Consider the following 22,389-nt stretch of genomic DNA (forward strand, 5'->3'; position numbering starts at 1 on the left):
CAGATTCGGATCCGACCTCGATCCGACCAGCGACTTAACACAAGGCAAGTCCCCAACCCCCAGCCTCATTCTCTCCACCTAAAAAGGCGCCCTCCTCAAGTTGCGAGAATCAACAGAGACAACATATGTGAAACATACTTGGCAGATTCCAAAAGTGCTACCGAAATGCTCATAATTATTAAGCGTGATCTTATTACAGCTGGGACCAAACGCTTTCTGGAACACATTAGTGATTGTTTACCGAAAGCCACGGGAGGGACAGGGAATTCCCCTGGTGAAAAAAATGCTTCAAAACAGGCTTTGCTGAAAACCAGCTAGCCATCACAGGAGGGTTCCATCTACGGCCCAGCCACCCCAAGGAGGGCTCTTGGCGTTGGGAGAGTGGGTGGCATGGGTACCTGTGAGGGGCCAGCTCCCTCTTTCTGCTCCTGTCCAGAGCACAGCCCTCATCAGACACTCTGCCATCTGCCAATGGCACCACGGGGCAGGTGGAAAACCAGAATAGCCAAGATTCTGGAGTTGGACAGCTCAGGGTTCCAAACCCAGCAGACATGACCACTTCTTGTATGGAGACAGCCTGCTTTTTTAAAAAATAAATAATTATAGTTGTTACTCTTTATGGTATTCTTATCATACGCTAAACAACACACTGAGTATTTATCTCATCTAACCCTTACAATTGACCCATGAGATACCCAATTTACAGACGGGGAAGTGGAGGGTGCAGAGAGGTGAAAGGGACAGGCTGCCTGAGGTCGCACAGGAAGCGAGGGACAGACTCAGGACTAAAGCCTGGCTCTGTGTGGTGAGATTGCTTCTCAGATCTTTTCTAGTTCTGATGCTGTACTATTCTAACAACTCCCACACGTAAACAGCACTTGGTTGTTTCCAGAAGTTGTACACTAGTTAAGAGAGCAAGCTTCCGAGTTAGCCTGTCTGGTTTCAATCGGGCGGAACCATTTACGATGCAACAAGCTCTCTGGGACTCTGATCGTCCTCCATACAGCGGGGACAACAGTTCTGTGAGGCAGTGCCCATGAGGCACTGGACTCAGACTACGAGCTAAATTCGGGGTTTCCCTTTGCATGAGTCTCCTGCCTGACCCGGCTTCCCTGAGCACGGGTCCTCTCTAGCAGCAGGGGTGACGGGACATCCTTCCCATTCTGTAGCAGGGGTCGTTACATTACGTTCCACACTCTTGGGCTCCTTGGGACCTATGCGGGGACACTGGGGAGGCAGGGCTCCAGGTGCCCCACTTGCTCCAGCACAGAGCGGCTCCGCTGTTGTCTCTTCTGCAAACGATCATAGTTAAGAAGAGGGTTTTCCTACTCCATCTCTAGCAAATGTACAGACTAAACGAAACGTGCGCATACTGAAATGTAACGCTAGCGTTTCTGTGTTCTCCGCTCCCCTGGATCAGAACCTCCCGCCCATCCTGTGAGGTGGGCCCAGGGTGGCTGACCCAGCAGCTGTGGGCTGCGCCCCGTTTCACAGGCTCCTATCCCATATACAGGTGGCCGCCCTCTGAGAGATGCTGCTCAGAACCACAGGGGATAGTGGGCGCTCCTCCCTCAAGTATTTTTAAATTTCTTGGTGAAGTTCAGTGGACGGTGTTCAAGGAAAATCTTATGTGGGATTCCCACATGGGAAATGGAAGTGGAGCCCGCTGAGCAGAGGGGGGTTTTCGGGAGCACTGTGTAAGACCACAGCCAAGCTCGTTCCCTCTCCGAGAGCCCACAGTGCCTCCTTGTGGACAATGTGATCAAGGACACGCAGTGTGCAACGGAAGGACTCCCGACACCTGGAGGCTCTCCCAGGACTCCTTGGGGCATTGCTCAACCCAGGTAGGCGTGTTTCTCCGTGCTACCTAACACCATAGGGGCTTAGTCTGCATTCGGACTGTGACCTTCCTGGAACGACCTTCCCTCTGCACTTAATCCCATCCATCTTGTTAATACATCTCACCCCAGACGACCTCCTGGAAGCCCCCACATCCATTTCCTGTGGAACATACCACTACCAGGAAAGGAAGTCTTGCCCTACCTTGGTCTTTCTTATTTATGCTTTTAAAGATTATTTCTTTATTTGACACAGCCAGAGAGAGAGAGAAAGAGAGAGAGAGAGAGAGCACACAAGCAGGCAGAGCAGCGGGCAGAGGGGAGGGGGAAGCAGGCTCCCCGCTGAGCAGAGCACCCAAAGCTTGGCATGATCCCAGGACCCTGGGACCACGACCTGAGCCGAAGGCAGACACTTAACTGATGGAGCCACCCAGGCACCCCCCCACCTTGGTCTTCAGCTCTTTCTGGGTCTCATGATACATCCCCCAAATATACCAATATTAGACGGTTAGCTGGTTGGGGCCAGAAATCCTCTCTTTCCCTCCTATGTTCCTGACCTCCGCACACAGTAAATACCCAATGCACACTACTGAACTGGTATCTCCATAGTGCCTTCCTGCCTTTCCCATCCCCTCCAATGCCAAACACTTAGTCATATTACGGAACTCGCTCTTACCCTCTCCTTGTTTCAATTGCTCAGCAGAGTGTTTAAAAGTGTTGAGGCTTTACAGTGTTTAAAATGTATATTTTAATTCTGAACTTTTTGCACTGCAAGGCCAGAGAACGCAACCCTTTCGTTTTCTTCCTTCAAACTTAAGTCAACACAGCCTCCTGCAGGACATTGGAAAAAAGGGCCATTTCTCTTCGTAGATATCCAGTATATGTCTATCAGTCCTACCAAGTAATCATATGAGTCCTCCAGTCTTAACCCGATTTCATTTCCACAAGTTATGAGGTTATTTTTTGTTTTTTGGGGGTGGGGTTAATTCCCTTCACCTTTTACTTGTGGGTTTTTATACTTTCTACTGTTGTTCAGATACGCTGTTGTTCAGATGCTCTAATATTATTATTTCCATTCTATTCCTGATGCCATTATAAACCTTTCTTTCACTTAAGATTCTTTGCTTTATAGTGTTTCCTATTTAATATTCGCACCATTCATACTTTTCTGAATCAATATGTGACCACGTGTATTTGACAAACTTCTTAGTTTTGCTTCTATGACTTTTCTCTTTCCGTAGCTTTCCAGTGAAAAATGGCATAGCCGACTTGTGCTTCTGAATCGAATCCGGACTCCTTCCGGACTTAATGAATCTGGACTGCGTATGCTGTCGTTAATTACGATCTATTCTAAAATTCTAGTTTACATTAGGCTTCTTTGAGCTCTTCTGTTATCTTTTATTGTATGAACTACACTTTTTCTACCTTGAAAACATTTGGAGGATAAACACTCACTCCATTCACTGTTCGTGATCGATACAATGGACTTAGAAACCAAACCTCCTTTGTTCCTGCTTCCTTCTGCGAGGGCCCTGCCTGTGCCTCTGTCACAGTCTCAATCCTGTGGTCAGAGGCCCCTCCTGGGGAAGGAAGACAGGGTCTGACTCTGGATTCTACTCCTGGTCACACGGTTCCAGGGGACCTGGGCAGGCCAGCCGCTCTGCCCTCACAGGATGACGTGACCCGCTCCAAACTACAGACGGTGCCTGGTGGGGCCAGGCACTGGCTCCTCCGCCACCCTCTGGGCTCACCCACACTGCCTTTCCAGCACCTTCTACTGCTGAGCGATTTGAGCTTTTGTGTTGGCAGCTAAATACGCTCAGAGTCCCTCCTCCTTGATGTGACATGTTTCTCCATGACGACCGAGCATAACTAGGGGAGAGGGTGAGGCAGAGTTCAGCACAGACTGTGGTCCCATCCCCAGCTCTCCAGGCCCGCTGCCCTACGCTCCGAACCCCCACCGTGTTCCCACAATGAGCACGGGCTCCCTGGTGCCTGGGGTCACGCGGCAGCCACTGAGCAGCCCACTGAGGCCGCTGTGGCTTCCCCGCAGGCCGAGGACGTGGCCCTGGAGGTCTCTTACCTCAAACTGGATCAACACTGTCCCGCTTTCAAGGCCCTTCTTTAGCTGTTCCATGGATCCCTCCAAGGTGTCCCCACCCTCTGGACAAATGGGGAAAATGGCCTCAGGGAAAAACTGGTTCAGTTCATCTTCGGATTTGATGTCAGCGAACGAGTGCACTGCTGTAGTGAACAAGAAAAAGAGTGTGTCTGGCAGGGGTAGGAACGTTCTGGTTGATCTGTTTCCTCAAAAAAAAAAAAAAAAGTACTTACGGCACCTGCACACAGATGGTTTAAAACAGCTTATTAAACGATTAAGCTCATGGTAATCACTTTCACCAAAGACACTACTTCTTGAATGATTCAGTAAGTGCTAATTATACAAAATGACATACTAATCTTTCTGGTTAGTTTTAAATGACGGTGTTTTGTACTCAGAGTCTTTTGACTAAGGTGGGAGAGGGTGAAAGAATGTTTTTAAGGAGACCTAACTTCCTCCAACTTTGTTCTCTCTGACCTGGTTATTCTTCGACCCAACTGTCTCCCCTCCCCTACCTCTCTTTCAGGCCCTCCCCCTTTTTTTTTTTTAAGATTTATTTATTTATTTGAGAGACAGAGAGACAGTGAGAGAGAGCATGAGCAAGGAGAGGGTCAGAAGGAGAAGCAGACTCCCCCGTGGAGCCGGGAGCCCGATGCGGGACTGGATCCCGGGACTCTGGGACCATGACCTGAGACAAAGGCAGCTGCCCAACCAACTGAGCCACGCAGGCGTCCCTCTCAGGTCCCTTTCATTTGCTCCCTTAAAACAAGTATTTTTCGGGGCGCCTGGGTGGCTCAGTGGGTTGAGCCGCTGCCTTCGGCTCGGGTCATGATCTCAGGGTCCTGGGATCGAGTCCCGCATCGGGCTCTCTGCTCGGCGGGGAGCCTGCTTCCCTCTCTCTCTCTCTCTGCCTGCCTCTCCATCTACTTGTGATTTCTCTCTGTCGAATAAATACATAAAATCCTTAAAAAAAAAAACAAACAAGTATTTTTCATGGGCACTCTATGACCGCATTGTCCCCCAGAGCCCAGTCAGCCTCTCCCTCAAGGCCATCTTTAGGTGGGAGGTTCCCAAGAACACGTATCAAGTCCTAACACCTCCTCTGGGTTCAGTCCTACCTCGTCAATTCGGAGTCTGCCTTCATGTTAGACTCCTTGGGTAAAGACCAACCTGGGATCTCCCCCATCCCTGCCCTGCACTAACTTCCTCCCCAGTCTCACATGCCTCTTTCTGTCCATGGCCGCTTTCTTCTCCCATCTCCCACCAACTGGAAACTTTGGGATTATCTCTGAATTTTCCCCTTCTACCTAGGAAGGGAAGTCACTCTTTTACTCAAACGCCTTCAATGGGGGAGGCACCTGGATGGCTCAGTGGGTTAAAGCCTCTGCCTTTGACTCAGGTCATAATCCCAGGGTCCTGGGATCGAGTCCCGCATCGGGCTCTCTGTTTAGCAGGAAGCCTGCTTCCTCCTCTCTCTCTCTCTGCCTGCCTCTCTGCCTGCTTGTGATCTCTGTCTGTCAAATAAATAAATAAATCTTAACCAAAAAAAAAAAAGAAAAGAAAGAAAGCCTTCAATGGCTCCCCACTGCCTTCAGGACAACCAGAAAGGAGAAGGAGAACCACCACCATGGCATTTCCACCACATAGTTGAACTGAATCCTGAACTAGCTACCACTGTCCCCATTTTACAGATGGGGAAATGGACTATCAGGGTGAAGAAGCTGTCTAAAGTTCCAAAGTGACCCGGACTATTGGTGGGCGGGGGGGTGGGGGACACACAGGAGTCTGGTCAGTCCATGGGTCTCTGATCCAAAAGACCACATTCTTTCCACAGACCCTGGAAGCACATTTCTTCTGCTGTTTTGTGAAGATAATATGATTTCTGTTATGTCTGCTACTCCCTATGCTGTTGACTTATTTTTCTTCTAGTCAATTTGTTTTTACTTAAATGTTTATTTTAAAAATGAAATGATCAGGGCACCTGGGTGGGTCAATGGGTTAAATCCTCTGCCTTCAGCTCAGATCATGATCCCAGAGTCCTGAGATCGAGCCCCGCATCCGGCTCTCTGCTCAGCGGGCAGCCTGCCTCTCTGCCTACTTGTGATCTCTGTCTGTGAAATTAATGAATAAAAATCTTAAAAAAAAAAAAAAAGGCTGTTTCAAACTTCAGCCTGTTTCCACCTTCTAGTGAGGGTGGGCGCACTAGAAGCCAAGGACAGACTTGGAGGCTTTAGCCATTTTGGTCCCATAATTTCAACCAGTCCCTCTTCCTCCATCCTTTAAAAAATAAAATAAAATAAAATAAAATAAAATAAAATAAAATAAAATAAAAAATAAAATAAATGAAACAATCATTAATTCTAGACAGTCCGTGGCACTGCCCTTTAGCTCTAATAGTTTACAAGCATCCATTTTTTTCCTCTAGAACCAGCGCCAGCCCCTTGCTATGGGCTGGTGGAGGACTCCCCTCCCAGGGAGGCCTGAGGACTCTATTCCTGGCCCTAGGATGGCCCACATGCCCTGGGGCACAGCCTGTGAGGGGGCCTACTCCCGGGGGGATTCCTGTTTCCGGCTTCACGGCGCAGGACAACTTAGCCAGCCTGTGACTTGGTTTCCTCATCCCCTCCCTCAGGGTTAGGGATACCATGCTGACCTTCTAAGAGCGTTATGTAAAGCAATAAGCACAGCGCAAGGCCAGTTACCGAGGGCTGCGCTGACATCAGCAACTACAGCCACAGAATACCGCCCCGCTGGGCGTGGCATTGGCGGTAGGTGGGGGTGGGGCACTGGGGATCTGGAGGGATCTGGAGAGATCCAGCGAGGCCTCAGGGATGCAGGCCAGCTCTGGGCTTAGAGATGTATGGGGACAGAGGGAAAGCAGGTGTGTGGGGGCCTGGGGGCTGGGTGTATAGACACCGTGCAGCCAGAACAGAGGTGTGCGGCCGGGCCTCAAGTCACACACTTCATCGCCCTTATTTTAAATCTGGGCAGAACGATTCAAGGGCTTGGCTTATTTTACAACAGCAGCAGCAACACCAGTCACGGTATTTAAAGGAAGCCGTCCTTCAAATGCCTGCCAGGTATCAGGAAACATTCTAGGTGCTTTCCAAGTCTAAGCATCAGTCTGTCTTCACAAGAACCCCGTGACGGGGTGGTTAGCGTACCCTTACTCTCCATCAGAGTGAACAGGAGCACGAACTGGGCACGACACTTGCTCGAGGCCCCTCCACCCAGTAGCGAAGGAGGGAGGATCACCCTGGGACCCTCCGCTCTACCGGCTTCGACAGAACCCGACCCTTCGTGAAGGGGCCGAAAATGCAAACATCTGTGGAGCCAGGCAGCTGAGAAAGGGGCGCGGTGCAGGGGAGCCGGCCGGGGAGGGACCAGAGCTCATGCTCCGTATCAAGGGGCTGGGTGGGTGCTGCCTACCTCCAGAGGGCTGGCCACGAGGGGCTGGGCCCTGCGTGGGCAGATCTTCACGTTTTTCAAGTGAGAAGTCGCACATCCTGGTTGGGAGGCGAAAGTTCTTGGATTTTCCAATGCTGGCTACGAGCTCAACATTTTCAAAACCACAGAACGGGCCACATAGGGCCCCACCTCTCTAAGGCCCCGTGGCTCCTCCCCGTGGCCGCCCTTACCTTTCCTCCTGATCACCAGGGCCAGCTCCCGCGTGTGGGACTCCCGGCTGGCTTTGATGAACATCACCACTTGGTCATGGGTGTGTTCCGAGATGTCCCGGCCATTGATTAACACAATTTGATCCCCTTCGTTCAGCTTCGGAATGCAGGTGTCCGCCTGGGTGGAGAGGAAAAGCGAGTTTCTTCGGTTACCATAACACAATCCTCAAGGGCAGGACGCGGACGCCCTCGGAGCCCAGACACTTGAGACCATGTTTGTGTTCTCTTCTCCCTCAGGCACGACCGCACCGTTATTTTTCTATCCGCTGCTGTGCGGACACGGTCGCGGGTTGTGGGACTGTCAACGGTCCCGATGTGAGTCATACAGCGTTTCAGAAAAAAGCTACGAGACTTCCTGCAGCCTTTTCTCTACGATGGCCAACCTCCACTTATTACTGTAACGTAGTAACTGTGAGGCTTCGGAGCTGCTGTTTTCTCGATGTGCTGGTAGAAAATAATTCGTCAGCCAAACGTGAGGGTTTGTCTCTCTTGCAATGGAGAAAGCCTTTGTCAGCATAACACCAAAGGCAGAAACCAGCACGGAGAGAAGCAAAGCACCGAACAGTGTAGAACAGAAGCCTTGTAATTTGAACAGACCACAGGCAGTAAGAAAAAGGAAACTACGGGCTTAAGGACCACGTAGGAGTAAAAGCCCCAACCCGGTTCCTTCTAAGGAGATGCAGTGTGGCTGCTCACTGTTCTAGAAAAGCAAACCCTCTCCTGAGGAGGCCAAGACGGAGGGCCGGGGGGCAGGGTGCTGGTGTGGGATGGCAGGTCCCTGTGCAGAGTGAGCAGAGCAACAAACCCTGTGCCTCCGTTTCCCTTCCTTGAGAGGACTTCTAAATTTTAATGGGCACACACCCATCTCCTGGGAATCCCGTGAAAAATGCAAATTCTGGTTTAGGAGGTCTGGGGTGGGGCCCGAGATTCTGTATTTCTAATGAGTTCTCAGGGGAGGCTGGTGCTTCGTTGACCGGCAAACTTCTGGAAAAACACATGGATTCCATTCTTTCTTTCCGTCTCCATGCATGCACTGACACACACTCTTTGTGGCTGGGAAAGGAACGGCACACGGAAAGAGAAATGTTGGATTTAGCAGAAAACAAACGTAGGACAGAACGAAATGTGTTCACTTACAGGTGACTCTGGGTTTATCCTTGATACGACGAGAGGCATCTTTTGGTCCACGCCTCCCTATAAACACGATAAATCAAAAAACAAAACACTTGAATAGCTCATAGCAACAAAGACACGCAGATACTGCGGACCCGGGGAGGGCTCAGACTTCACTTGAACCTATTCTCATCCCAGGGGTTGGCATCCTTTCAGGATTACAAGCTTTGCGACCCCGTGGGGTCTAGTGGGGTCACCAGAGGATTGCTCAGATGTCTCTCACTGCCGTTCCCATATTGCACGAACTAAAGATGTGCTCGGAGGGTCGCGCTCCTTTTTTAAAAATGCAACATCCCCCCCGAGGACTCCAAAAGCACAGCCTAGAAGTGCTGCTGGAAAGGGGAGTTTCCAGCATCGGAGACAGAAGCTGGAGACAGAAGCTGTAGAAAAAGTCACATGCTGTGAGGGCAGGTCCTCAGCGGGGCGCTGGGGCACAGGAAGGGGAGTCTGCCGTGGCAGCCGTGGGGGTGGGCAGTGGAGACCACCCGCCCTCGCTCTGCTCTAGAGCAGGGCTTTGTCCACTCTGTAAAGGGCCCGAGGGTAAGTAGGTATGGGAGAGAGGGCTCTGTTCTAACTGCTCAACTCTGCCACCAGGGTCAAAGTAGCCGCAAACCATTTGTAAATGAATGGGTGTGGCCACGTGCGAATAAAACTTTATTTGCAGAAAAAGATGGGGTGTGACTTGTGGGCCAAAGCAGGCAGAGGTGGGGGACGACCCTGTACATGGCCTTGTAACTTGCGCGGCTCTTCTCTCTCATCGGCTTTAGTGATGCTCAGGGTTCCCTTGAAACCCCCTCTTCTGGAGATAGATCGACTTGGCCAACGGTACGTCATTGCTCTGAGCCTCAATACACGTTTATAAATCGGGTTTTAAAATGCCCACTTCACCGATTATAAGCCCTCAGTGGGGTGACATAAAGAAGTGCACGGACAGCACTGAGCACAGCGTAGGCCCCTGGGCTGAGGCAGCGCTATGGCCACGCCAGAAACTCCCCAGTTCTGAGGCCTGAGCCAGTGTCCTCAGTGTCCTGTACTTCAGCGAGCAGCACTCTCCTAATGGGAACCGAAAAGCCATCTAAAGACGGCATCCCTATGAAGACACACGACATACCTTCAGATTAAATCCAAATTTTCCATCTTCATCTGGCGTGATGCGGATCAAAACTAAGTAGCCATCGCCATGATCATTCTGGAAAATGTGGCAGACATGATTAATTATGTTACTTCTCGCTCTCAGGGGCGGTGAGGAGGTGTTTCCCCTTGGTCCACCTTACTTGAATTGCCCCCAGGGCACCTCGGCCCAGGGAAGCCTGGGTGGTCACCGGCTGGGCTGCTCGGCAGCCCCGGGACCCCAGCTCACCCACCTTGTCACAGTAGTACTGGCTGCAGTCCTCGGTGGAGCCCCCTTTGGTCACCCTGTGGAAATCCTCTAAGAACTGCTGATCAACGCCATCTGGTGAGCAGGAGCCTGGAGCATTTGAAGATGAAGACACAGAACTGGATGACTTCTGGGTCAGGCAGCTTTGTGCTGGATTGTTCTCGGATATACTCCTTCATTATGGGGAAGGAGGAGACATCTTACTCACTGGATTAACATGTTAGCAGAGCAAGCATCATTGACGGTCGGGGCCTGGCATCCCGGGGCTGTTATGAATTCCTGCAACCTTAGGAGAGCTCCAAAGGTCAGTGCCGGGGCTCTGGTATACCCGGGGTCCACGGGCTGCCCTTGCTCTTGTCCGGCCCGAATATCACCACCTTTAGTCTTGGGGAAAAGGTGCAGGAGGGCAGGGAGGATCTAGGAGCTGCTGAAAACTCAGCTCCCTTCCCAGGTCCTCTGAAGGTGACAGGGAAATGTGCCCAGCTACTCTGGTGGCTTAATTACCAAAGCTCACTCAGATGTACGCCTCCATCCCTTCTGAAAGCTTTTTCCTTTCATCTCATTCCTGCTGTTAGCTCTGTGTCAGTAGGACTCTTGGCTACCCAGCCTCCCCCAAATGGGACTGAAGTTCCATTTCTAAGACATTTACATTAATCCTAGTTTGCCGTATTTGCCTGTGATCGCCATTAATTGCGTACAATGAGATTATACATTTCCCCCCTCTAATACATGTCCTCCTGTGCCCATTTTACATTTAATGAAGATCAGAAGTTCCTTGGTTTTATTGATCACATCTCAATAATGCTCAGGAGCCACACAAGTTTTGGACGGCACGGTTACAGAATTTTCTTTTTAAAAGATGTTTTTATTTTTTTTTATCTGTTTGTTAATTATTATTGTTGTAAGATTTTATTTATTTATTTGAGAGAGAGAGAACACAAAGGGACAGTGAGAGGGAGAAGCAGACTCCCTGCTGGGCAGAAAGCCGATGCTGGGCTCTATCCCAGGACCCTGAGATGAACTGAAGGCAGATGCTTAACTGACTGAACCACCGAGGTGCTCCAAGATTTTATTTATTTGAGGGAGAGAGAGCAAGAGAATGAGAGAGCATGAGCAGGGTGGGAGGGGCAGAGGGAGAAGCAGACTCCCGGCTGAGCAGGGAGCCTGTCACAGGGCTCTATCCCAGGACCCTGGGATCATGACCTAAGTTTAAGGCCGATGCTTAACAGCCTGAGCCAACAGAACATTCCCATCAGCACAGGAAATTCTGTCTTGGAGAATTACAGACTATGAGAACAGTCCCTCTGAAATCCTTTGGTCTAACTCCCATTTCACAGATGAAGAAACTACGGTCTAGAGAGGCTGAGTGACTTGCCCAAAGGCACTCAGCTTTCCGCTCCGATGGACTTGGGTCCCCAGGCATCTCTTTCTTTTCCAGGCCACACCAAGTCTGTTCCTCAGACCCCCCTCCAACCCCCCCACCACAGAGGGTCACAGGGATTAACCATCTCAGCTGACACTGTGTAGGACACTCGACTTCTCTGCATCACACACACCCCCACTATCCTCCCTCCAGAGCCACAGGCCTAGCAAAAGATGCCTTAAAATGCCTACAGACTATAGGGTTTTCTTTACCTACTACAGACTCGGCCACATTCTAACCTCAAATGGACTTAAAAGATGACAGAGGAGAGTAGACAGGGCATTCAGTGACACATAATAGACAAATGATGGTGCTGCTGCCTCATTAAATTTTTATCTCAAACCCTTATCTGTGGATTTTTCATGAAATTGGGGCTTCTGTTTCCTAGAAAATTCAAATTATCTTACTCTAAACATAAAATCTGTATCATGTTCACACAATAATTCACTATCTCAATTTATGTGAATATAAAAATTCAGTGACAGACCAGTGTAGAAATAACAGTGATACACAAGACAAGAGTGTGGCCTTATGGCCTTCGAGGGACTGGGTGACAAGGGGTGCTATGGATGGGAAAGGGTTTCAGAGACAGGATATTTTGGAAGTGAAGCTGTATACCAGTGGTAAGTTTTCAGAGTGAAAATGAGTGAATCTTTAATTTACTTAAAGCTTTAAAAAAATTACCCCCAAATAGGGTAACTTGCCCTGTTTCATGCATATAAGAGCACCCCCTAGTGGCAGGAGGGGCAACTGCTTGGCAGCTGCCAGACAAAAATCAAGCCAAACCCAGTTTAGGAAACACTATTTCCAGTTCTAGAGGTGGAGCTGAACCCTTAATGTGAAGTTGCAAATAGCAAACAAGCTTCAAATGTTTGGAAGACTCTGGAGGGTGACAGCGACAGAAAGGGTGAAGGGCATATAAACAAAAAAGCAGAAGAGCAAAGTAACAAAGCAGAAGAGAGAACTAATTTCAAGAAAAAAGTCTAATTTCATGTCCATGGTGTTTAATTTCTACATTTTGGATGCGTGGCTTACATCATATAAAGTTTTAAAGTATTTTTCTTTTTCAGTATAAAATGTAACGGTCGATCTAACACAGCCCACAGTGCTAAAAATAATATATTCCAAGTCATTATGTGCCCAATCCTATTTTCTAAGTAGGGATGGAGAGGTTACTTTTAGAGAGCAATTTATTAAACATATGACGATTTTTTTTGGCTGATCAACTATGTACAGACGTTCCCTGTAGGCTGCAGTAGCGTTCTGCTCAGCGTGCAGGATGGACAGACAGATGGTGAGGAGGACATCAAATGAGAAGCAACAAGAACGTGGCAGCTGGATGCAGCACACGGATGCCAGGAGCCAAGATGCCAAACCAAACAGGCGTCTTCCCTCCTTGGGGCAGGACGCTTCATGCTACTGAGGGGGAGTCTGGTGGGCGAGGAGGGATGAGGGGAGCTGCCAGGGGTACCTGGGTTCTAAGGAAAGGAGTGAAGAAAGGGGGTAGGATGAGCTGAGGCAAGAAGTCAGTGTGGGTTGAGAAAGCCAGTAACTGGGAAGAGGGTCTGTGCCTGAGGCAGGAAAGGGGCACCTGTCAGAGGAGGGGGGACACAGTGGGTGGGGAGGGACTGTCACTGCTCTCTGGGAGCCAGAGCAGCCAGGGAGGGGCTGCCCACCTCCAGCTCCCCGGGGAGACAGGGGCAAGGACAGACGGACCGGCAGACCAAAGTGCATTCACCTGCAGGAAACATGTTTCAGAACTCTCAGTGCCACCGACTACAGGTATGAGAAGCCAAAGTCACGCCAGAATTCATCCCTCAGAAGAGAAGCAAAGCTAAGGAAATTGAAAATGGTAGGACTGCCCACGAAAGAAAACTCCTGCATCGGGATGCTTTGATGCCACAGCTCCCGAAACCCTACGAAAGGACAATGACCTGCACCCTCACGCCTGTTGGAGGGAGCAAAGCCGTGCCCTACGGAGGGCGTCCCGGCTCTAACTGGGTGCCTGGTGAGGAGGCGTTTGCTGTGTAGTGTGACAGAACAGGGGCCATTTGCTGTCATTTCTCTCTCGAGTCTGTGAGCTTCTCCATGTTGGCAGAGACCTTCGTCCTCTTCCTCTTCCTCTCCTATCCTAGCACACAAGACACCCAGCCAGGCACGCAGCGAGAGCTCAAGCATGGTGCTGAGTGAATGAAGAAGAAAACCACCTTCCTGAAGGACCTGGGCTTGGCTGAGTTACACTAGAAGAGCACAGAATTCACTCGGTCACCTGGAGGCGGAGGGGGGAAGGTGGGCTATGTAGCTCCCAGCTTCTGCGAGCTCAGAGCTTCTGAGGGGGTCACGTTCATACGGGTCCCCCGAGGATCTTGTTAAAATGCAGACTCTGATTCAGCAGGCCTGGGCTGGGCCTGAGGCTCACATTTTCAGCAAGCTCTCAGGAGATGCTGCTGATGTTCCTGAGCTGTGCTGAAGCAGGAGTGTGAGGGCTACAAGAAAGGGTACCAGCTCCCCCCTAGTGCCATGTTTCTTGTGCATGAGATTCGTGGAGAAATTTTTCATACGGATCTTATCTTCACATCAGGGTCGCTGAATGACAAACAGAATACTCTTTTCAAGTGTGGGTTTTTAGGACATGGGGACGTTCTGCACACGATACTCTGAAGATACTCTGAAATCTGTTGTAAATGCCAACGGCCCAAGATCAAAGCTTCAGAAGTGGCAGAAGTGGCTCAGGGAGTACGGTACAGATGGGTTGCTTTCTGGGCTCTATTATTTCTGCGCTAATGGAATCATGGGTCATGCATCCGTCCCACACCCCCAGCTTCTCCCTCAGACATGAAGATATTGCAACAGCAAGAAAGCCATTCCATTTCAGTCACTTCATGCTTTAGCTCTCTGAGGAGAGTTTCCTGCCATATGACCGGCCGCAGACCTACCACACGGCTCTGCTCACAAATGATGGTTAACCTAAACTCGCCAAAGGAGGTCTGTTTGATTTCTTCGTGTGCATATAAATCAAATCGTGCAATGCTGTCCGCAGGATATGGGTACCTAACGTGAAGGTGGCAGAGGGGGCATCCCACTGCTTCCTGTAACCATCTGTCTATCTGTCCATCTGTCTGTCCAACCATGCAAGTACTCACTGAATATGTACTAAGTGCCGGGCACCATGCCAGGTCTGGGGGAAGGAGAGGTTCACAGGGCACTATCCCTGCTCTCAGAGAACTCACAGTCTAGTTTCAGAGAAAAATTAAGAAAAAAAAAGAGAAGAATTTAAAGTATAAAAATAATCGAATAATATCTTGTTGCAACGGAGATGCTCAGTTGTCTGAGTGTACAGCAGGAAGCCAGGAGAGCCTTTACAGAGCAGGGAGCACTGGACCTGGAGTTTGAGAGATGAATTAGCAGGGGTCTGAACAGGTAGCTGAGAGGGAAGAAGATGGACTAGGAAAAATACTATTAACAAAAAGGACAAAATAGCAGCATATGCAGAGGCATGAAACTCTGAAAAAGTGACACGCTGGGACACAGATTTCCCAAAGAGAAGCCTGTTGACGTGTGAGGGATGGCTTGGGACGGCAGACCCAAGATTAAGGACATGATCATGACCGTCCCCGTGACCAATGACGGTGGGTGACCACGGGATGCGCAGTGGCACGGTGTTCCGATTCAAGAACAGCCTGGGAGGAAGATTACTGAGGTGAGGGCCTCGCAGAGGAAGGCAGAAGGAAAGGAGTCTAGGATGACTGAGGTTTCCAACGGCTGCAAACAAGATAGTAGGGAAATGCAGTCCTTACTCGCCAAGACCCAGGAGGAGCCACAGGTGGGACAGGGAGACGGTGAGTGGAGACTGGGGTCCCTGAGGTTTAGGGCATCGGCCATGCGTCCACATGCAAGTGGTCAGATGTCCTGGTGGAGGACAGGCGAGATGCAGAGAAAACAAACACAGAACTGCTAAGGCAGCCCCGCGGCGGGCTGGCCTCCTCTGACAGAAACCCTCAGATGTACACGGATCCCGTCACCCCGTCCCAATCCGGGGGTCACCCTCTAGTCCAGGACCGACGTGCAGAGATCGGTGACCATCAGGCTGAAGGGTGGACAGTGGCCGACGGAATGGGAAGTGATGTCAAGGAGGGGAGATGGGGCTGTGAGGGAGAATGAGAAAGGGACGCCACCTGTGTTGTTCCAGGAGCTCGAGGCCAGGATCTGCCAAAGGCAGGGCTCGTGCTGGCCCAGCGTCCAGGACAAGGCTTCCTGCACAGGCTGGACGATGGGGCTGCCCACCACCAGGACAGGCTGCCCCACGGCCGGCGGGGAGACCCAGGTGGCTGGGCCGGGTGTGCTCCCGCACGGCCGATGTGGCTCCAGAGGGGGTCCCCAGAGTCCCTCTCGAGGAGCAGAAGTTCTTTTTAGAAGTGTTTAACAGCAGAGGGGAAACACACACACTACAAAACTGACCATTCTAGCCTTTCTCGAGTGTACCGTTCAGTAGCGTTAGGTGCACTCACGTGTTGTCTGCATAGAGTTTTGAGATAAAAAGTGACAGCCGCCCCATGTCCCCTGGAACAAGGCTGGCTCTGAAGAGAGAGGCCAGCAAATCCCGAGGCATCACCCCACAGAGCCGCGCTCCCTCTGAGCACCCGTCAGGGCAACCGGGAAAAACCAACGACGAAAAAGCCCTTCCGATATGACCCTGCTCCGTGCCCCAGAGGGTTTTCTGCCAGGCTCTGCTCTGAAAAGTCACTGTTCCTTCAGGGAACCTCCCCTCCCCCGTTTTCTGGGTCGTGGGGAGTGGTCGGTTTAAAAAAAAATTTTTTCCCCCCATGAAGGAAAACTGCCTTTCCCTGTAGAGTCCAGACTTTGCTCTGAAGCCAGCGAAGGAACATGGAAGGGCTGAGAACCTTGGGAGTAACAAAAGAGCACAGCTGACTCGGGCACAAAGCGAACTGCCAAGGATTCAGAACGATAATCATAAACTTGGCGGCGCTGCTATAAATACGGAACAGCCCGGACGGTGACTCACCCGCCAAGATAACGTTCAGAGAGCCTGAGCCGCGCCACTCCGGGTCGAGAGCCCCCATCGCTCTGCTCTTTTCCCTCCGGCCTCTTTCTTCTGCTTGTTTACATGGGTACAGAACGGTACACTTCATTCTCCTTTCTACAGGGAACCCTCCAGACTGCGATATTATTCTCTGACAGAATAGTTCTTTTTGCCTCTTAGCACAAACAGGCCGTCGAAAACATGCCAGATGTTTCTTAAAGGCCTTGCAAATAAATACTCCCTCCAGTAACCACTCCCAGTTTTTTTTCATTAAGCACGGAACAACCCTGCCTGCTTGCCTTGGGCAGTAGAGGGACCCCCGACCCCCGGACTCTGGGGGCAGCTGCCTCTGAAGACCCAGCGGGCGGCAGCTTCCTGCCAGCAGAGAGGGGTCCCCACCTGAGGCGGCAGGGCCTGCCACGTTTCACCTGCTCGCCCCACATGCCACGTACGGCCACCGAGGGGACTCCGTGAGATGTCTCCTGTCACACCTCGCAGAGCCGTGACGAGGAAGGCTGCGGTGGAATCACCATTATTTGCTACTTTGAACATTAGGCTGCAAGACAGAAAGTGCCCCGGGGAATGCACATCTTATAAGATCTCATGGGGGAGTTTCAGACAGAATTGATGGGCCACGCGTCAGGGTGTGCACGGCCTGAAGTTACTTGAATTAGACAGGACTTAAGGAAGTGAGTTTGGAATCTAATTTTTTTTTTTTAAGATTTTATTTATTTATTTGACAGAGAGAGATCACAAGTAGGCAGAGAGGCAGGCAGAGAGAGAGGAGGAAGCAGGCTCCCCGCTGAGCAGAGAGCCCCATGCGGGACTCGATCCCAGGACCCCGAGATCATGACCTGAGCCGAAGGCAGCAGCTTAACCCACTGAGCCACCCAGGTGCCCCTTGAATCTAATTTTAATGAATGTATTTTTTTTTTAAGTAGGCTCCCCCCCTAGTGTGGAGCCCAACGTAGCACTTGAACTCAAGACCCTGAGATCAAGACCTGAGCGGAGAGCAAGAGCCAGCTGCTTAACTGACTGAGCCACCCAGGTGCCCCTGAATGTCAAGTCCAATAGCCCTACGTGGCTAGTGGCTTCTGTGTTGGGCTGTGACGGTCTCGCTGCCACGTGATGCCATGATGTGGGTAGCAGGCCATGGCAGGAAAATCTGACGTGGGACACGTAATTGGGTTTCTCGGACCCTCAGACTGTTCCCCAAACCCTTTCCTTTTCCCAAAGTGGTAGAAGACGCAGTGACGAAGGCTGACAATATGCTGTTTGTCCAGCTGGACTGGAGGCCCCTTAAGGCAAAGACTTGTCTAATTCGCCTTGATGTTCCCTCCGTGAGCAGCGAAGGGTACGTACGGCATGCCGCCGTGGTCCGCACCACACGCAGCCTTGAAAAACACGCACACCCCACCGGACAGCATCCCTCTCTCTCTATGTGGCACCGATCAGTACCGCCAACAGCACTTTCTGTGATGATGGGAAGGTTCTCTGTCTGCTCCATCCAGTATGGTAGTCGTTACCTACATGTGGCTCCTGAGCACTTGAAATGAGGCTCGGATGACTGAGGAATGGGATTTCAATGTTAAGAAACTTGAATCTGCTACCCTGGACCACGGGAGTCTGGACAGTCCCCAATTCCATGACAGGGCTGCAAACCACAAGAGGAAGGGGTGCCAGGGAGGGTGTGAGACTGAGCTTCCCAGAGCCCTCGATCCATTTCCCAAACCCTCTTTCTCCTTTCCCGAAAGCTACACAACCCCGTGGCCGACTCAAACTGGCTCAAACCATGCAGGCCTGCATTCTTGCCTTGTCTATCTAGGTTGGCAAAGCCATGGTGTCACACGAAGGAACGCACACCCTTCCACATTGTCACTTCAACAGGCCTGCAAGTTGGAGCAAGAGATAGGGATCGTTTCAACAAAAGCATCACCCGAGCTCAGGTCACAAGGAAACAGTGACGAGAGAATTATTTAACCAGAGGTGTTAAGAACACAGATAAGCTAGAAACCACATTTGCTGCGGTCAGGGACAATAGAGAGGTAACAACCTTTCAATAAGTGGGAAGCCAGATTTGCAATTCACCTGCGAAGTCCAGAACACAGTCAGGGTGTGCTGAGTGCGTTAAGCCTACCAGCTAGAGTGGTAAAAATTTACAGATTAACTAAAGTGCCTTCTCGCTAATCCTGTGCCATTAGGGGAGGCATTATGTTCCAGATTTCCGGTAGAGTATGGCACTTAAACAGCATCAATACTCCATGCCTACGGTTGACTTCCTAATGGTTGACCCGGTCGTCTCATACTTGTCATTTTATCTATGATTAGGTCTTGTCCACTGCAAAAACTTGATTTTGAGATCGCTTACTCTACAACGTATAGATCGCGTAGGACTGTGAATTCATTAAGAGAAAAAAGTAAGACCCATGAAAAAGGTGAAGAAGAGCAGGGGCTCTGTCAGAAGCTGGAGGGAGGGAAGCCCAAGCAACTGAGCCAACCGGGGAGTTCCCAGCTCATCAAGACAGAAGGAACGAGTGAATTCAATACAGCTAACTGAATCATAAAAGCACTCAACCCAGAACTTTTGGAAAGACCTTTTTTCCCCTGGCCTTGAGATGTGAAGGGAGTCTGTCACATTTAACAAAGGGAAAGTGGGGACATAAAAGAATTTAACCCCAACTGTCAACAAAAAGTTAACAAAAATGCAGGCGATGGTCTTTGCATGTTTTTGCATTACACTAATGATTCATTAAAGGCGAGCCCCTCTCCCCATAAAACCCCCGAGGGCACACTGCGGATCTGAGGATCTGAGAAGGCTTTCTGTGGATGGGCCTAAGTAAGCCTATCTCCTGTGACCCAGAAACCTTGCAGTGGTTGAAACTTTGGCAATCTAGAGAAATACTGTTATTCAGATTAACCTAGCTATCGCTCTGGAACATGTACTAATTAAAACAGGGCTTTGCTCATCAAGTAGAGACGGTTCAAGTGAGCTAACATGTCTGTGGAGAGTATACAAGAAAAAGTGCAAGCCTGAGACCCCAGGCGTACAGCTTGTCCCCCCTGTGGTGGAAGGACACTCTGACTCAGGCAGAGGGCAGCGGACGAGCTGGCTGCAGGCTCCAGCCCTTGATTTAAATGGCCATCTCTGGGTCTGAGCAAATCCCTCCACAGCCAAAATGCACAGATACAAAGAAGAGAACATGTTTCTTACTCTCGGTGCGGGCTTCGGTTCTGAGAAACCTCCGATTCGCTGTCTTTGGGGGACAGGGAGCCCTTGTATGTGTAAAACACATCTTCGGTTTCCGTAATGTAGGTCATCTCGTTCGCAAGGTTATCTGCAGAAGAGTGTCGAGGCTTTCGGATTTCGTGCCGGAGCCTAGGACTTCGCCTGCGTGGGGGCAAGGTCAAGTGTGAAGTGTTGAAAGCAAATTCCACTTAAAAACTTTACCAGGCATCAGGGATCTAACTTTGTGCCCTGACCTTTCTAAGGATGCCTTGGCTCGCGCTGTTGGAAATTAAGAACCGGTTAACTCATTGCCACACTGGGATCCGCCCAGGGCCACACCAGTCCTCCAGACTCTCAGCCCCCACGCCGTAGCCCCCAGCATGGTAGCTTTGGCTATAAAAACAGGCCGATGAGATTAATTTATGCCCTTTGGGAAGTGGCGAGGTTGATTTAGAGTAAAGTATCCTCCTAGGAAGTCTCAAGGTCTCAGGGCACAAATAACAGACTATCCTGACTACTGGTCAATGCTTCGGATTCGTTCGAACACCAGTATTAAGTAACGGGTTTAGAAGCCAAGATACATGGTGCCCGGATGGCTCAGGAGGGTAAGCATCTGCCTTCCACTTGGTTCGTGATCTCAGGGTGCTGGGATCGACCCCTGCACTGGGCTCCCCGCTCGATGGCTAGCCTGCTTCTCCCTCTCCCTCTGTCTGCTGCTCCCCCTGCTTGTGCTCTTTCTCTGTCAAATAAATGAATAAAATTTACAAAATTTAAAAAAAAAAAAAAAAAAAGAAGCAACAGCAGCAGCAGCAGCCAAAATACAGTTTTTGGCAAAACCAAAACCTTACTTCAACTTCATCCCTTCATGGAATTTCACTTAATCCAAGAGGAAATTTTTTTTTAACATTTTTATTTATTGGACAGAGAGAGAGAGAATGAGAGAACACAAGCACGGGGAGCAGCAGAGGGAGAGGAAGCCAGGGCTCGATCCCAGGACCCGGAGATCATGACCTGAGCCCAAGGCAAATGCTTCCTGACTAAGCTACCCAGGCGCCCCGAAATGTTTGCTTTTAAAAATACAGCCTCTATGCCCTATTAGATGGGCATGGCACCACCACCCTGTTTCTCCAACAGCAGCAGCTGCTGTGTGGCTTTAGGCAACTCACACCACCTCTCTGGGCCTCAGCTGTACCCACCTGCTCCTGAGAATGACCCAATGAAGCCGTGTTCTCTGGACCACTGGCGCGGCCCCTGGGCATCAGCTCCTGCAGTGGGTGACTCCGGGCTGCTGAGCCTTCTACTTTCTCTCCGTTTTTCTGCCTTCTTCTTCCTTAACCATGTCTCCTGGACACTGTCAGGGCCTCCGCTATTCCCATTCCCCCGGGGCCCAGATAATCAATAATACTGTGTCCGGAGCAGGGAAGAAAGGCTCGTGACTCCTCAGAAGGGGACCTATAAATAGCACTCAAAGCTCCCGGCCACGGGTGTGGCGACATCAAACCCCGCTGTTCTCCTGGATGCCGTCCTGAGCCTCCGCTCTGGGGCCCTGGCATCACTGCCCCCAGAGGCTTCCAGACAAATTAAGCTGCTATGTTACAGCACAGATTTACCACTTTAAAATGAGGGGCCGAAATCTTGGGAAACCAAGAAACAAATCTACTCAGTTATGCCAGGATCTCTAACACCACATACCATCGGCATCTCTGCCTATTGCATCCGGCCCTGGGGGTTGGGGGCGGGGGAGGTCCCCAGCCAGGGGCCCTGCACAGCAGCCCCATTTTATGCCTGTTGGAATCTCCCTTAGTCCTACTAGGCCTCTCTTTGGTCATTTACAGGTCCACCTGCATCTTTTATGGCATGAATACAGAGCCATGCTCTCCAGGCCAGCGGGGAGCTGGGGCAAGGTTTCTGGCTTGGTTTCCCCTCCTCCGGATGGCGCCCGGCCATTCTGGACGGGTTCACAGAACTGGCCTGGTGTCTCTGAGGAACATTCGAATACAATACAATAAGAATTCCACCTGATTTTTTTTTTCTACTTACAAAGCACTTGTGCACTGTTCAATCATTTGGGTGATTTTTGAACCCTTTGACAGATGGGAAGACTGAGACCAGAGAGGTAAAGAAACTTGTGAGTTAACAAAAGGGCCCAAATCTGAGGCCGGGTGATGCGGCCACATGCTGTCCTTCCCACTTTGCCAACCGCCACTTTCTTCCTTTAAAGCCATTCTCTTAAAACGCTGCCAGGCTACTTCCCCACGGGCGTCTGCTCCTGCTGCGGAGGGCCACACACCCTACCCGGCGACCCTTTACTAGGTTTTCCCGACGTTTATTTTGTGTGATGCTAACGGAACACAGACGATGTTAAGCTCGGTGTGCTTCCTTATCACAGGATTTCCCAGAATGTTACTATGCCAGTGTGTACTCTAATTCCAAGAGGGGGCCTTTTCAGTAGGCTGTAGTTCTGCAATTCAGACCAAACGACTTCTTAAAAACAAGAACATCCCAGCTCCACACACTAAGGAAAATGTTGAG

The 22,389-nt window shown here is 50.5% G+C and overlaps 1 protein-coding gene across 9 annotated transcripts in view; it reads right to left on the reverse strand.

The window, feature by feature from the left end:
* The window catches only part of PTPN3 (protein tyrosine phosphatase non-receptor type 3), a 111,754-nt gene that overhangs the window by 23,966 nt on the left and 65,399 nt on the right, over positions 1-22,389 (reverse strand). For all 9 annotated transcript variants that reach the window (XM_082696859.1, XM_082696856.1, XM_082696861.1 and 6 more), the window contains 6 exons: positions 19,843-20,019; positions 10,154-10,340; positions 9,901-9,978; positions 8,754-8,810; positions 7,578-7,734; positions 3,922-4,082 (listed from right to left, as the gene is read on the reverse strand). In XM_082696859.1, the coding sequence (XP_082552985.1) occupies positions 3,922-4,082; positions 7,578-7,734; positions 8,754-8,810; positions 9,901-9,978; positions 10,154-10,340; positions 19,843-20,019 (817 nt within the window). The remainder of the gene's footprint in view (positions 1-3,921; positions 4,083-7,577; positions 7,735-8,753; positions 8,811-9,900; positions 9,979-10,153; positions 10,341-19,842; positions 20,020-22,389) is intronic.

This window comes from Mustela nivalis (genome assembly GCF_964662115.1).
Source record: "Mustela nivalis genome assembly, chromosome: 13".
In the NCBI taxonomy this organism is placed as follows: domain Eukaryota; kingdom Metazoa; phylum Chordata; class Mammalia; order Carnivora; family Mustelidae; genus Mustela; species Mustela nivalis.